The following is a 17,231-nucleotide window of genomic DNA, read 5'->3' on the forward strand; positions in this document are numbered from 1 at the left end:
AGCCAGTGCTCTAGCAAGCTTGAACTCAAACACTTGGCTTCTAAAGGGTAGCATGTTCCTCTGCAACCTGATGCAGGCCTCAAGATGCATGGTCACAAGAGAAGGCTCTAGGCTGTTTGGGGGAAGGCAAGGAATGTTGTATAACAGGCCTATGGAGGGAGAGGCTACGAATAGTGTATGTGAAACTAAGGGTCCTACTGAGTGACTGAGAGCTGGGGAGGGCGGGGGAAGGGAGGGAGAGTCCAGTTAGTCCTAACGACTTGTTATTTTTGACAGGGTTTCTCTGTGTAGCCTCAGCTGTCCTGGAACTCACTGTAAACCAGGATGGTCTTGAACTTGGAGACCCACCTGACTCTGCTTCCCAAATGCTGGGATTAAAGGTGTGTGTCACTACCACACAGGGTTCAAATAACCTTTCAGTTCTGTAAAGTGTTCCAGGCGTTTTATTAGACAGGTTTCTTGTGTCAACTTCCTAACTGCAACTACCAGGTGTCTCCCTCCATTTTTCTTCACCTTATTTTTTTAGGCAAGGTTTGGGACTTGCCTATTTGATGAGACTGGCTGGCCAGCAAGCTCCGGGGACCCTCTGTCTTTGAGGATCACGGCATGCCGAGTCTGGGAATCTGAACTTACCCTCACACTTGTGCAGCACTTACCAAGTGAGCCATTTAGATTCTCGGGCCAGGAGAAACATCTTTAAACTGGCTCCAACGCTTCTACTTGGGAAAACAATCAACGACATCCATGGTCTTTACAGATAGATCACTATCCAAAGTCTCCTCTTCCCAAATGGGCTTCTAGAACCAGTGCCTTGGCAGAACTGTTGGAAGACACACCTGAATCTGACTGGTCTTATGAATGGAAGCTACCAAATGGTCCAGCTAATTATCTTTTAAAAGCTTCAATGCATATTTTCAAACAACATCCTGCTGGCTCAGTCAGGAGTAGATATGAGATGCCTGCCGTGGCTCCCTCCGCCCTGTGAGTGGCCACAAAGGCAGGACAGTATCTGATGTCATGGCTGATGTTAGGTGCCCATCTGGATGAAGGGATCTAGGAAGGGCAGAAGAGTTTCTAAGTTATGGAGGAAGCAAAAGGCAACAGGGAACAAGGTGTAAACCCACCCACTCTAGGGCACACACACACTGTCAGGGCTGGCAGCAAGGAGCCCATCAGCCAAGAGACAAAGGTATTTCTGTTAACTGCAAATATCACTCGGAAGACCAGCAGCAACAGACAATACTGCTCCATTTTCTGGGTTTCATCACTTTTAGTTGTGGCTAGGGCTGCCTCAAGTTTCTGGGGATAATTGAGGTGACTCTTGTCATCCTGGAGCAGACTACCTCTGAAAACACTCACTACCACACATGGAGAACAGCCAGGGAGGTGGGTTGGGCTTGCTTGGCTTTAGACTTCTCAAAGGTACTGGGAAGACCAGAGACTAGCAGGAAGCAGCCCATGCCCCAAGAGATAAGGGAACACATGTGATTTGGGTGGGTGGGTGTCTCAAAAAAAAAAAAAAAAAAAAAAAAAAAAGGATGCCACACAGAGTTAAGGGTGGGGAATAATAAGGTACAGAGCTAGGAAATTTCAGCATAGAGGTATTATGCTAACTTTTGTCTATGCCGGAAGATGCTGGTACATATGGAAAGCAAAAAATAGTGGCAGGTAGGCAGGTGTAGCATCCACTTTAGGCCCTGTGGCCCAGGCACTCCAGAACAAAGTGGACAAGTGGAACATCCTTGGTGTTCTGGTTAGTTTTGACTCCTTCTTTACTTGTCTCTGTCCATAGTGGGAGGACAGTGAGATGACACTGTCCAAATGAAGCCCACCATCTCCCTCCCAGGCCTGTCCTGGGCTTTGCTTGATTCAAACCTTTGGCCTGATGGACTGAGTAGGTCTGGCAAAGTCAGCTAACTCACCTTGAATTCAATCACATTCTGCATAGAGCCAGGCTTAGAAATGTTGCCTTGGAGTTAACAAAATTCCTTCTCTGATCTGTAGATTAAAGAGTGGTGGCCACTCAGTGATGCTGGGACCTCCTGATGGCCAGAGTCCTGCCTGTAGTCTTTCTCTGAGGACCACTATGTATGACGGTGTCCTATAAGCTGGAGTTCCATACATAAGGCCATTAGCTCCCACTGAGAACAGTTGTTAGTCAAGCTTCCACCATAGAACCACAACTGAGCAGCTTGTCTGCCTACGGGAAAGGCCAGCTTTAAGCCCTAGCCCACATCGCTAACCCCGTCTTCTGGTGGCTCTTTCCTATCCTGGCCTTACACAATGCCTGTACCAGAAGGTAGACCCTTGTCCTCAGCAAAGGGTTGGAGAGCCACTGAGGCACCTGTGTGGGTTGTTGACAGTTCAGATAATGACAAATGGGGGTAAAGGGGAACTGCTTTGTGCCAGTTGGGTGACAAGGGTAATTGGAGACAGAGAAGATAGTCACAGGCCACTCAGTTCTGGGGGTTACTTGCTCCTGTAACCACCATGAAGAGTGTACAAGGAAGTTCCTGAGTCCTTGTCCAGCTCCTTGCAAAACCCAGTAGGAAGCAGCAGTAGGAAGTTAGGCAAGGCTACCACCCAGACACGAGTCCATCCGGTTATCCAGAGGCTGACTCTACAGTGATGCCCAGTCTGGGCTGGAGTTTGACTGTTCTCACTCTGCGGACCACCCCCACAGCCACAAGGGTGAGCTGGCACTGTGATGGGCTCTGCTCCCCGATGCCACCAAAGGAGCAGCCGGGAGCCACCAGGCTGCAGGTGGCAGCCTGCTTTCCCTGGCTCAAGGCCTTTTGTATGTGCAGTGGGATCTTGGGCTCTTGACTGGGGGTGGGGTGGGGTGGGGGAGAACAGACAGTAGATCCAACACTGACAACACTGAGTACAGGTATGCCGGGGCTCTGTCCTCAATTTGAGGACAAACTTACCAATTTTCAGTCTTAAAAAATAAAACCAAGCCGAGTGGTAGTGGCACACGCCTTTAATCCCAGCACTTTGGAGGCAGAGGCAGGAAGATCTCTGTGAGTTCGAGGCCGGTCTGGGCTACAGAGTGAGTTCCAGGACAGCTAGAGCTGCTACACAGAGAAACCCTGTCTCTAAAAACAAAAACAAAACAAAAAACTACCAAAGCTGGGTGGTGGTGGCACATGCCTTTAATCCCAGCACTTGGGAGGCAGATCTCTGTGAGTTCAAGATCAGCCTGATTTACAGTGAGTTTCAGGACAGCCAGTATTATACAGTGAAACCCAGCCTCAAAATAAATGAATGAATGAATGAATGAATGAATGAATGAATGAGAAAGGATACCAAAAATAAAGGATTTTAACACCTTAACAGTTGAATTGAAAAGAACATGAATTTTTCTTCTCACCTGAGTGACTGACTGTACAATCACTAAGCAAGACTGTGAGGAGCCCACATCTGTGCAGCATCTTCTGAGGCCCAGTAAAGGCTCCCGGGCAGTACGCTGTTTCAGACTTCTATTCTCCAGACCTTCAGGCAGGAAGGGAACATCAACCTCAGTTGGCCACAGCCTGTCCTCATCCTGTGGAATTCCCAGCTTTTGCATCAGGGTGAGCAGGGCCACCAGGCCACTGGCAAAACGGGAGAGCTTACTGGGTACTGGCGGGGCTCTGTACTAACTCCATGCTTTCTACTCACAAAAGCAGGCCATCTAGTTCCTGGCTGAGCTGGCTGCCAGCTGGCTCGACTGAGGAGCAGATTTGAGGTGGGGTGAGGGTCTGTTCCCCAAGCACAGTGTTCTGGCCAGTGAGTTCTCTGCACAGCAGCTGACGCCTCCTGGACATATTTCCACACAAAATGCCTGACTGTGCTCACTCCCGTACTCTCAGGGCCAATCAGTGAAGACATCTGTCTTATTTATTTATTTAAAGGAAGGTTATTTCTTGTCCTAGGAATTAGATGGGCAATTATAGTGTTCTTCATTCACTTAAGAGGCTAATTTCAAAGCCCACACATCCTGCCTAATGAGAGGGAGTAGGGTCAGTGACAGATCTTCTTGGGTAGAGCCGAACACAGAAAGGAACAGTCTGAGATGTGAGTGGATTCAGAGTCAAATGCAGGATTATGCACCGGTGAGAGCCTATGTTCTAAGGGCTTGGGGGAGACAGTACTGGCTAGTTTTATGTCAACTTGACACAGCTATGGTCATCTGAGAGAAGAGAATCTCAGTTGGAAAAGTACCTCCATAAGATCTGCCTGTAGGCAGGTCTACAGAGCATTTTCTTAACTAATAAATGATTGATAGGGGAAGACCCAGGCCGTGGTGGGTGATGCCATCCCTGAGATTGTGGTCCTGAGCTCTATAAGGAAGTCGGCTGAGCGAGCCTTGAGAAATGAGCCAGTAGGCAGCACCCCCCCATGGCCTTTGCATCAGTCCTGCACAGTTTTAAGTCCCTGCCCTGACTTCCCAAATGATGGACTGAAAGTAGAAGTATAAGCCAAACAAACCTTTTCTGCCCCAGGTTACTTTTGGTTGTGGTGTTTCATCACAGCAGTAATAACCCTAACTGAGATAAGGATCTCCGGCACGATGGCTCAGGATTCTGAATGGGCCTTTAGGTACAACAGAAGCCCAGACAATGCCTGAAATAATACAACTGATTAATCATTTAATCGAATTTCTAAAACTAGTGACAGCTTGACAGCCTAGATGAGAAATAACCCAGAGAATTCAGTTTTGGTGTTGACCGTGTACAGGACCTCAGGACTCATGGCTAGAAGTCAAGGATAATGACCACTTACAGAAGTGTATTGGCAGTGAATGTAACAAACAGACCCAGAATTGCTTAAATACAGATTTATTGCAAACCAACACCGAGGAGGCAGAGCAGCTTTGTAGGCTGGACACACAACTCTCCTGGGTCTTTGGACAGGAGATGAAATCACCCTGCTTTCCTCAGTCCTCAGCAGGTGGGATTTAGAGACCAACTTGTGGCTGTCATGTCTAAAAAGAGAAGACAGGCAATGTGCCAGCCTCAGTGGGTGGCTGAGCCAGGGCAGCTCCTCGGGGCAAACAACTATCTACTTGGCTGGCTGGGATTGAGTCCCACTGTGATGAAGACATGTGGATACAGTAGCCACCACCACACCATGCACTGTAACATGCCACAGGGATCACTCACAGAGCACAGGCTCCTGCCATATGGCCTACATCTAATACTGTTCCCCAGGCTGCTTTTTCTACACTGGCTTGTTTGTTGAAACAGGGCAGGGACAAAGGAGAAATGCAATGCTGGAAACAAAACCATGCCAAAGGAAGGTAAGTTGCCACAGAAGTGAAACACTGTCCCAAATAAAAGATGTAGGGCTCGCCCACTTCATTATTCCTTCTGGAAGACTACCCACAGGATGAGGGTTGAAGAGGAGCCAACTAGGATTACAAAGAAGACTGGAGATACAGACACACCAAGAGATTTCCTTCATTAGGTGGGACAGCTTGCATGGCACATCCTAGGACCTTAATGGAAATGTCCGGGGGGGGGGGGGGGGGAGTAGCAAAAGTGTCCTGGGGAATCTCGTGAATGTGACAAATTCTTTTCCCCTAAGGTGATCACTTCAGAGAGATTTCATCAACGTGGTGACCAATGTCCAATCACAAGTTCAGACTTCAGGGTGGGTATTTGGGGCCCACTGCTCTCCTTTCACCATCCCCCTGGCCCTACCGGGACCCACACATTAACTCTCAGTATGGACTTCTTACAAGAGCCATCAGCTACCAACTGTAAACCAGAAATCCCTCAAATGACCGCAATGGACCAGTTCCAGTCTACACAGCTGACAGGAAGACTCTCGAAATAAGTCCTCAACCTGATCTTCCAGTGGTTCCTTCCAAGCAAGTGCAAACCACACTCAGCACAGGGCTATTTCGAGAGTGCAGACTGCCTTGGCTTTGGTGGGTCTTAATTCCCGCTGGTATATGGTTAGTAGAGTACAGAAACTTGTACACACACACATACACCAAAACTGAGAGGCAAACAGAGATGCCAGGCAGCAACAGGCACAGACAGGGCCCTGTAAAGGATTGGGACACCTGTGTCCTTGGCCTTTGGTCAGGTCTTCACATCCTGGCTGAATGTGGTCTGCAGTCACAGAGGCTCTGAGCTCCAGGAAGCAGTCTGGTGATTGGCACAGGAGAATCTTCATATTCTTGGACTCATTTGTAGTTGCCTTCAAGCCAGTGGATATGTTTTCCTTCCTGAGGCATCCATCAAGGTCAAGGCTGCACAGGGAGTGAGGATGACACAGTGTACCAATGAACTACTAACATGCTGTGGTATCTTCCTGACGGTACCCAGGCTTCATTGCAGCCCATCCAAGAGGAGGTCTTTGTGGGGAGCAAGTGGTGGTGGCCAGGCTCGGTTCACTTCAACAAGAACCAAAGTAAGGTAGCCGCAGTCAGAAGGCAGACAACATCCTTGACACATCTGGGCCAGAGGCCAGAACCTCAGACTTTCTCCCAACATCTCCAATAGGCAAACAGACCCCAATTTCTGCTGCTCTGCCCATGAAGTTGAGGCTGGCTAAGTGTATTCACAAAGAGATGAGCAAGACTGAACACACACACACACACAAAGAGGTCAACAAGCGAGGGTCCCACAGCAGCCCTAGGAGCAGCTCCAGAGCCAGGCTCCATCTGCCCTCATGCAAGTGCCAGGCCCCACACTCTTCAACTTAGCTTTGTCTGAGAGCCCAGCCATTCCTTATCCCCAGTCAGAAGACAAGCAAGCAGAATAGAGTCAAAACAACAGCAAGCAGAGAGAACAGGGGAGGAAGGAAATGTTGCCTGTAGTGGCTGGTTGCTGTGGAGACGGAGCATGTACTCCCAGTTTGCTGGGACATGTCCCTCCCTAATTTCAAACACCTTCATTTAGTGTTGGCCATAGTGATTACCAGGCCCTGTACCTTCTCTAGAATAGTCTGAAGGTGCAAAGTCAGCATGGAAGGCCCTGGCGCATCATGAAAGAAAGAATGGTGAGGACTGATCAAGAGGAGTGAGTCCCCGGCATGCAGGGAGTGGGGGGGACGAGATCTCCACCTCCCCGATGATGAGGGTTTCCTTTCCTTCTGGTCATTAAAACTGCACAGCCCCAGGGGAGATGTTGAACATGGCCGGGTCGAATCGTTGACCTCGGAAGGGAGAGCCTTCAGCATCCCACCCCTTCTTCAGCATCTCATGGACTTTCTATAAACAGAAAATAGAGAGATTAACGGAGGTCACAAGGCACTGCATGCTTTCTCCTAGAACAGACTGCCTGTAGGCACAGAGCCATGCTGCTTCCTCAGGGCATGAGGACTTGCCTGCTAGGACCAACTGGACCAACTGGCCAGAGGACTGCAGACCCTGCAGTAGTTTGTGCCCAAGGACTGCCAATTCCTTTGCAAGACTGTTCTCCCAAGACTGAATCTTAGCTTTCCGGCTTCGGTCTCCAGTAAAGCACTGACTGTTCTTTATGGTTCATCTTCTGTCCCTTTCCCATTAGGTCTGTCCAAATTCCACACAACCCACAGAACCTACAGTAATTTCCAGGGAGATGATTAAGATAAGATGGGGTGGTGTCTCAGCCCTTTAGGAACATGACTAAGGTATGCAGAGGTGTTCTAGCACCCCTTTCCCAAGGAACGAAGTTCTTGTTATCGACAAATGCGTCATTAGACAATACAGGTTTGATCCAAAATGTGACGATGCAGAAGACAGGAGAGACCTGAACGTGGCCAGTTGTAGAACTGGCCCTCAGAAATGCCCCACTGCCTTCTGAGGATACAGTAAGAGCCGAGGGACTCAGCTCCTCCCACCTATGGCCACTGTTGAACTTTGAAGGTCTGAGGCAGCTTGGAATTGTGTAGTTACAGCCAGGACAAGCAGGGAGGTGGTGCCCCTGAGGGCAGCACCTGTGTCTATGCTGATGGCCTAGCCTTCCTCTGAGCATCTGCCTTTCTCAGCTGCTACCACAAATGTACTCAAGGATGGGAAGATCTCCTGTTCCTTCCAACCACAAGAAACCAAAAAGACTGAACAAGATGCATGGCTAGAGATTACCCCCGAATGGAGTACCTGTTGTAGACAATCCCAAAGAACGGGTGCAGAGGATACATGCTGCTTCCCTTATCCCAAAGATGGAAAGCAAAGTGGAAAATTTCCACTATCAGCAAAGTTACTGGATTCTTGGGACTATGGACTGACTGTTAAACAAAATCCAAGCTTCCTGCTAAGAAAACTTCTGCTTGTTTTTAAGTGAGGTTCATCACTTAAAGCACATCAAAGATACTTAGTACATTGCAGGCTTCTGTCTTTGCCCAAGAGAAGAAAGAAATACGATGCTGCATGAGTCTCAAACAAATCTGAGATGAGACCAGCCAGATAACCAAGGCAGGGGGGAGGTTGCTGAGCCCTTCAGCAGAGCCTCAACCAGCTGCAAGGTGAACAACAACAGCGTTAAGAACCTGGTGGCTGGGTGGGGACCCAGAGGGCAAAGGTCAAGCCGCTAGGTTTGTTTTCACAATTGAGGAAGTCCATGGCGTCCAGATAAATGCTTGGCCCTTTCTTCAGAACACAGGTAGAGATCAAACCATTCTGTATGCCACCAAGTTCACTCACAGGAAATGTTGGCACCTGCCTGTGCAATGTCAGTCACTGTTGGTTAGAAGATAAGTGCCACCAGGCTGGAGGGCTCTTGACAGACACATCTAAGTTCAGCCAGAGCGATGGCACCTATGTACTTCTACATACCCCTTCTGGAGGCACATGCTCAAAGACATCTAACTAGGGAAAAGATGAAGAGCATCCCATTTGCTGACTTTGGAAGAAAGTGAAATAATGGCAACATTAAATAATTCAAACAACAGAAGATATAGATATAGATATATATATATTACCACTTCAAAATTAAACTGCTTCAAAACATAAAGAATTGGTGGCATTAGAAGCACAATTTGAAATTCTGGCAAACTTAGAAGACTTCAAGTTTACACCGTAAGCGGGCATCAACACAGAGCACATTGGTAACTGTGACTGCCGGTGCGCAGAGCAGATGGAGGCTGATGGAAGAGCCTGGCCCCGTTTCCATTCTCTCTGTTAGTTAGGACTGGCAGTGCCAGAGAAGTGACCCCGAACACCCATGGAAGCCTGCTTTTCAGTGCTGATTATGTGGCTAACCTGCTATATCAGGAGACACAAGACCATGATCTCTCTCTCTAGTTCTGTTTCTTTGTTCAATAAAAGAAGGTGCTAAAGGTATTTTACATGGAACCCCAGAGTGCTGTACACTAAAGATGTAGGCATTTCAAGCGTACAAAAGAGCTGAGACTTCAAAATTGACACTAGGCAGGGAGTGGGACATGCTAGAGTTAACACAGCCCTCACAGCTATAGGGCTGTATCATCACTACCCATAGCTAGAGGCTTGCTTGGCCATCCTGATTAGTTCAGCTCTGGCGAGGGAATCACACTGGATTCCACCCATGCATTACTGGCCCTAGGTTCCTTGAAGGCCTTGCTGGGCAAGTACACTCATTTCCTCTATGTTCCTTGCCAGATCCATGGCAAGTTCACAGCAGAATCAATTCAAATTCAAGACAAAGCTCTTTCCATTGGACCACAGCATCCTCAGGGTTTTTCTTAGGGTCCTTCTTGGCTGGATTGTTGTTCAGTCTCTCAGTGCTGGGTCATAAACAGCTGTACGGAAGCTGCTCATCAGCCATGGACAGGTCTTCTATGCACAATTATAAGGACCTTCTGTTCCATACTCAGGTTTCTGCAATGTCTTGTGGGCAGAGGGCAGTCTTCATAGAAAGCCAAATCGGGACACCCCCAAAGCCTCATCTTTGCAGTGAGCCAGCTTCCTAGCAGCAGGTCACACATGGGATGCTATATTAAGTGTGTATGTTCACAGTGCACATGCATGATGTTTAGACCTGTTGCCTTTTGATCCTTTGGCTAGCCTGTTTCAAATTGGCAGTGAGGATCCTGGAGACCAGAACTTTCAGAGAGCTGCCTTGGTTTACTGGAGATAAGTACAGTCCTGAAGTACAGTCCTACTGGTTGGGTGGCAGCCAGCAGAACAAGAGGCCCAAGACATATAGGGATGGAAACAAAGCAGCCAGCTCCTGCAGAGGACCACTGTTGAGACTGAGAAATCAAGGCTGGACTGTTCTCTGGATAAGATCAAAGAGGCTGGCCTCCTAACAACTTGAAGATAGTTATATGCCTGCCCTCACTGATGCAGACTAAGTGCTTTCCATCTGTCCTTGAAGAAGGTGACACTAGGCCATGCCAGAGGGCACTGGCACCAAAGGAAGAAAGGAGGGCTGTGTATGCTTGGAAACGATGAGTGCAAGGGTTAAGGGGAAGGAAGAAGACGGGGAGACAGGGAGCACAGACCCTGGCACATCATGCACACCCTGCACTGCTAACTCCCAGACAAGTGCCACTGAGGGTGTTGATTTGTGTGGGCTGCACGGGATGTGATCCCAGGAACCCTAAGAATAAGAGATGCAAACAGTTGTAGAACCTTCTAGCTTCTCTAATATCTCACTATGGTTTGGTTAATGCACAAAGGCAGTTCAAACCACAATCAGTATCTACCTAGTGTTTCTCCACAACAAAGACTCAGTCATAGCATCTCATCCTTGGTCTCTCCACTCTGCAGCACAAACTTCTCAGCGGTCCTTGGTAGTTCCTCCTTCCCTCACCCAGGATGATGGTCTACATTCACTCCTCCACTCCAAACAGCCACCTTACGCATACATGGAGTCCTTTGGTGGACAAGGTTCTGACCTTGACACAGGAGTGAACAGATCCATAAGGCAAAGGGTCACAGATAAGACTTTCTGTCCAGTGGACACAGGCCAACAGGACCAGATTACACTGTGACCAAGCAGGTCTAGCTGTCTCTGCTGAAGTAAGGGCTCTAAGCTTCCTAGTTGCTGCCTAAGGACCTCTGTGTTACGTGTTACTCACAAAGACGTCCTTCCCCTCACCCCACTTGGAACCAGGACAGAGAAGTAAACTCCAGCCCCACAGCTAAAGCTGCTATGAGGAACAAAAGATACCAAGACATCAAAAACTCAACCTCCTCATTGTGAAAACCAGACTGCTGTGCAGGGCCTACGGTCAGTCAACCTACCCTGCCCATCATAGGGCATGCTCATGACATGTCCTGGTATGGCCTGGGGGAAGAGGTAAAGACACCAGTACTGCCTCCAAAGGCTTCCCGACCTTACACAGGGAACATGTCCATGAAAACACACTGCAGTGGCTAATGAAGCAACAGGGTGTGCCAGAGACCACTGCTAGTCTGAAGGGAAGGATGGGACAGTTCACACAAACCAAGAAGTAAGGCTCCTTCAGAGACAACAGGGAACACACTAACATCTCTGGAGTCCTGGCTGGCTTTCTGTAGAGAGCCTATACCCAGTTGCTGATCCCTCTCTGAGCCACACTTGGTCTACACACACACAAGTTTAGGTGCCATGTGGCTGGGCATGTGACAGTGAAAAGGACCTGAGGCAAAAGCCTTTTCTCCCTAAGTAGCTACTCTCAGGGTTCCTATGAGGAACAAATGTGTTTACCTAAGCAATCACTCTCTGGCACCAGCAGTCTGTCCCTGGGTCCTACGCAGGTCAGAGCAGCCTCTTGCTCTCCCACAGGCTGCAGACCTCACACTCGTCACAGTGCCAGCTCTTCACTGCATCCACTGACTGGTTTGCTCTGCATTGGTTGTTGTAGTCAGAACCTGTGGGCCCTGCAGCCTGGCCCTTCCCTCCTTCCATCAATGGGGCTTAGCCCCATGGGGAACCGTCAACACTAAACAATTCTAGGCTATGGTGTGCCAGAGCTTGCAGCTCAGGTGTGAAATGTGGCTGAGTAGCGGTATGTACCTGTCCTCAGGTAAGGAACAGATGACAAGCAGTGGGGGCTTTCCTCTGTAGGACATCACAGAACTAAGCCAGGACTAGCCTATCTTCATGCCCTCTTCCCACCAGCACGACCCACCCGCCTGCTGATGGTACAAGAGAGCCACGGTGCTCATACCAGCTCGTGGCTCTGGGGCTTGCCCTGCAGCTTCTGGTGGTAGTCAAAGGTGAGTCTGTCCAGGACTGCCTGTTCCTCCTCATCCACAGTGGCCATGGAACGCTCCTTGTTGATCTTGTCGATGTCGATAGGCTCTTCTCCCTCCAGGATCGCACTCCACCAGTACTCGCCAACCTTGCTCAGGTTCACCTGGGACAAGCAGGGAAAAACTGTATCAAGTATGGCAGGAAACAGCCTAAGCCACTAGGGAAAGAATACTTAGTACCGTGAACAGGGCAGACTTAGGGACAGGTGTACTGTACTGGGGACAGAGCAAAGTATTCGAGGGGCAGATATCCCAGGTTGAGTTTAGGACCTGCACAAAGGCAAGGTGGCTGTTTGAGTAGACATGAGATCACACACAGGAAACCTCTTGAGTCAGAGGTCATGTTGAGGGCACTTAAGCAGTCCTGTATCCTATAGATCTTAGTCCTCAGACTCAGTGTTCTGTCTGTCACATGTGCCCACTCCTACTAGGCAGACACTGTTTTCTAAAATCCTCTCATCCCAGCAGGACCTGGCCATGGGTGCATCACCACCATGGACAGCTCTTCTCCATAAGGCCGTCTTTGTCCCTGTCCAGCTCAATCAAGTCCCTCCCTTTTTTCCAAGAGCAACCAACACTCAATCTCCTGCTGTCCTTAAGAGGTGGGATCTCTGAGATGAAGGATCTTGCCTGACACACAAATCTTTCTAAGATCCCTCCTACGACTAGGGGCCCAGGTGCCTGTCCTTCTTCCTCCTTGGTACCTACAGGAGTTCTCTAGCCCCAGTCCTTGACTTCCTTCCAATGGTTCAGAAAGGAACCCAAGAGGAGCTGAGCTCAAGCTGCAGGATAATCTAGACACACTGTGGTCAAGCAAAACAGCACCTAACCAATACCATGCAGCAGCCCTTATATTGGAGTCAAAACAACTTGTCACATCATCACAGAAACTCAGAAGCCAAGTGAAACAGAGAACACCAGAGGCATTTTTGCAAAACTGGCATTTAAGGCCACAGCTGTTTCTGTCATTAGGACACAGTAAATAAGATGCAGGACACACACAAGAAACTGGAGGCATTGGCAGTATCCCTCATGGTCACTGGCTGGATTCATCAGGAAATTTCTATCACAGTGGACCAAAGTGTAATGTTGCCCACCCTGTATGATGACTCTGACGGGATAAAACTGTTCAGTGCTCACAGAGGGAGTTAAGTGTAGTTGGAACTTTCTTTGGGACGAAAACCAGCTCCCAAATAAAGACAGCCGGGCATTGGTGGCGCACACCTTTAATCCCAGCAGAGTCGGAGCCAGCCTGGTCTACAGAACAAGTTCCAGGAGAGGCTCCAAAGCAATACAGAGAAACCCTGTCTCGAACCCCCCCCCCCAACACACACAAAGACATGAATACATTAGTAATTATGCATGCTCAGCTGAGCTTAGGCTTGTCCCACTAGTCTTTTCAACTTAACCTGCTTCTGGTCATCTATTTTTTGCCTTAGGGATTTTTACCTTTCTTTTATTCTGTATGTACTACTTTCCTGCTTCCTCCATGTCTGCTGGCTGGCTCCTGCCCCCCCACACCCCCCTCAGCCTGAATTCCTTCCCCTACTTACTCTCCCTGCCCCCAAAGTCCCAACTATAACTCCTCCCTCAATAATGGCCATTCAGTTTTTTATTAGATCAATCAGGTGCCTTAGGCAGGCAGGGTAAAACAGCAACACATCTTTACATAGTTAAACATTTTGCAACAGTTAAGGGCTGCTAAGCTTGACTTGTAGAACCCTGGTGTCAGTCCACAAGAATACAGTTATCTAAAGGACAGGCTAACAGTACAGGAACATTTAGTGTTGGTTCCCAGAAGTGAGAAAAAAACAACTCAAAAACTTTTGTAATCATGACACGACATTAGTACCTCAAAACTGATAAAGTACAGGTAATAGAAATAGGGAGAGGGGCTGGAGAGATGGTTCACTGGTTAAGAGCACTGGCTGCTCTTCCAGAAGACCTGGGTTTGATTCCTAGCACCCACATGGTGGTTTCCAAATAATCATAACTCCAATCCCATGGGATCTAACACCCTCTTCTGGTCTCTATGAGCATTGCATACATGTGGTGTATAGCATGCAGGCAAAATATTATGGATACATAAAGAAAAAAAAATAAAGACCTTTTTTTTTTTTAAAATAGGGATGAGCACCTGCCTATGTGGCAGCTCCATCAGTAAATGACTTGTACTGTTTGGTTCCCAACTTAAAACAAAGCTATTCTAGATATTCCAGCCCTCTGGCCCAAAACTGATATGCAACTTATGAGGTAGGAACTCCTAATAAGCCTCAGAAACCCTAATGCTGAGAATTCTGCCCTTCAAGTAGGAAGCCTTCTCTGCTCCAGAAGAGATCATGAGATGCTCACAAAACTGTAAACTGCTGGAAAGACAGCCTTTTGTCAGTATGAATAACAATCATGACATCTTCAAGAACATACTATCAGAACTCCTGGGCTCTGTAACACACATTGTCATGCTATTTAAGATAAACGTGAATCTCCTAAATCAGGGCTGAGTGAGGTGGAGCCTTCTTCAGCTCCCAGCTCCCCCCAGCAGCACTGCAGGGGGCAGACAGAGCACATCTGCAGATCAGTTATTGCTAGTAGACCAGACCCAGCTCCACCCCCAGGTCTACACAGATGCTCAGCTCTACAGCTCCACGGTCCATCCCATTGGAGAGAGTGATTATAGCTATCTGCCAGGAGTAAGGGAGAGAGGTTCACTTCTATGTCTAGAGTGGGGGGAGGAGATGGGGCTCATGTGTACTTAGCAAATCTAACAAAATTCATGATGAATCCGATCCCCTTTATTATTAGAAATATTTTAACTGTATTTAATTTCACAGAACATCTAACTACAAGAACATGATCAAGTTATGCCAAAAATTCTCAAAGGTTTTTGTAGCAGTAAGGATCACACTATGGGCATTGTATACACCAGACACGTAATCTACTGCCGTGCTACATTCCAGGCTTTTTGTGTGTGTGTGTGTATGCTGCATGCACAAGTGTGCATGCCTGTACGTACAAGTGTAGAACAGAGGATGTTGGGGATTTTCCTCTATTGCTCTCCACCCTATGAAGTTAGGCTAGCTGGCAGTGAACTGGTATCTGGCTCCAATCCCTGTTACAAACAAACCATGTCTGGTTTTGGATATGTATGTATGTGGGAATGAATATATATATATATATATATATATATATATATATATATATATATATATGAATGATGTGGTATGTGTATGTATATGTGTATTTTTTTCCCACAACATAGACATTGGAGACTCAACTCAGGTCTTCATGCTTGCATAGCAAGTGCTCTTATCCACTAATCCATCTCTCAAGCCCCTCAGCCCCTCCCCATTTTTTGAGACAGGGTCTTCTTGTATGTAGTTCAGGCTGAACTCATGATTCCCCTGTGTCTGAGAATGAGGATTAAAAGTATGCACCACCTACAACACCAGCCAAAAGACTTTAAAACATCTTTAATTAAAACAAAAACATTCCGCCAGGTGTCAGTGGAGCATGCCTTTAATTCCATTACTCGGGAGGCAGAGGCAGGCAAATCTCTGTGAGTTAGAGGCCAGCCTGGTCTACAGGCTCCAAAGCAATGCAGAGAAACTCAGAGAAACTCCGTCTCGAAAAACCAAAACAAACAAACAAAAAAAAAACCAAAAAAACCCAAACCAACAACAAAAAACAAAAACATAAAAACATTCCTCAGTCAAGTATGCATGTCAAATGTCTAAGTGGATGTTACTAGAAGCTGAGGGCTATTGTACCAGAGAACATAGTTTCAGCCACAGTGGTAAGAGGTACCACCCAAATGTATCACTTATTTATACTAGTAAGAGATGTCAGCCACCTTGTTTTAAAAAAATAAATTTTTTATTGTGAAATTCACGTGACATTTGGTACATCCATAGTAGAAAGCAACCAACCACCACATCTATATCCTGAAACATTTTCATCACCCCAAAAAGAAGCTTTGTACCCAGTGATATACTCTTCATTTTACCCTAATAATTTCTCTCTCCCCGCCTCCCATACTAATGCTTTTGTCTCTTTGGATTGCACACAAGGGATAAGTCGTTTTGTCTCTGGCTTATGTCACAAAGTATAAAGTTCCTGGGGGTCATCTGGGTTATAGCACGTATCAGAACTTCATTCCTCTCCATGCACAACAACATTCCACTGAATGAACTTACCAGTCTATTTATCCTTTCTCTGCTGATGGACACTTCCCTACCTTTTGGCTATTGTAAATAATGCTACTTGTATGGGTTCCTATTTTCAATTCCCTTGGTATTTACCAAAGAATGGAATTGCTAGGTCACTTGGTACATCAAGAAACCACCAGATTGTTTTCCACTGGAAGTATACCACTTCCACATCCTGGCACTGTATAAGAAAGGGTTTCAGATCTCTACTCCCCCATGGACATTTGGGATCCATTCTCAAGGTTGTGGTAGCCCACTTGTTTGTTATCCCTCTGCCTAACTACATGCAAGCATACAGGCTCCAGTACCTTCCTCAGGGATTTCTCCCCTGCTAAGGTTCAGGCTGCTCTTGGTGATGGGGCAGCAAACAGCATCAAAAGTTCTTGGAACATCCAAGATGTCATTTCCAAAAATCTTTGAATACTCTGAGAGTATATTCTCCTGCTATGATTTTTAAGGATAAGCACGCCAGTGAAAGACTAAGTAAGGCTGCATTGTTAGTGTGACAATTATCGCCATCCTTCATTGGCCTGGCCTCCTTTTCCACAGAGCTTCCTTGGAGCATTTCATGTCCTGTTCTGGCTCCTTAGCCTTATACCCAGGACCTACCCTTTCTCTTTAAATAGCATCATGTCCCAGAAGTCTTAGCTGACAAGTTCCTGGGAACATCACCTGGGAACTTCCTTGGTTCTAGGGAACTCAGGTAAGACACTTTGGGAACCTAGTCTTCCAAACAAACCACTTCACGTGGTTAGAATGCACATAGTCTTCAGGGGTAGGGTAGGGTATTCTCAACACTGGAGACAGAACCAGAGTTGGGTGAGAACAGAGGAGAAACACTCTTGGAAAAGACTTCAAGGGTTTCTGGCTAAAGACCACACCCTGAC

General features: G+C 47.4%; 1 protein-coding gene across 1 annotated transcript in view; it reads right to left on the bottom strand.

Moving 5' to 3' along the window:
* Window positions 1-5,517: 5,517 nt before the first annotated feature.
* The window catches only part of Nudcd3 (NudC domain containing 3), an 88,296-nt gene continuing 76,582 nt past the window's right edge, over window positions 5,518-17,231 (bottom strand). The window contains exons 5-6 of the mRNA XM_051200543.1: window positions 12,055-12,243; window positions 5,518-7,207 (exon numbers count right to left, since the gene is read on the bottom strand). Of these exons, the coding sequence (XP_051056500.1) occupies window positions 7,097-7,207; window positions 12,055-12,243 (300 nt within the window). The 3' untranslated portion in view covers window positions 5,518-7,096. The remainder of the gene's footprint in view (window positions 7,208-12,054; window positions 12,244-17,231) is intronic.

Source organism: Phodopus roborovskii, unplaced genomic scaffold (genome assembly GCF_943737965.1).
Source record: "Phodopus roborovskii unplaced genomic scaffold, PHOROB, whole genome shotgun sequence".
NCBI lineage: Eukaryota > Metazoa > Chordata > Mammalia > Rodentia > Cricetidae > Phodopus > Phodopus roborovskii.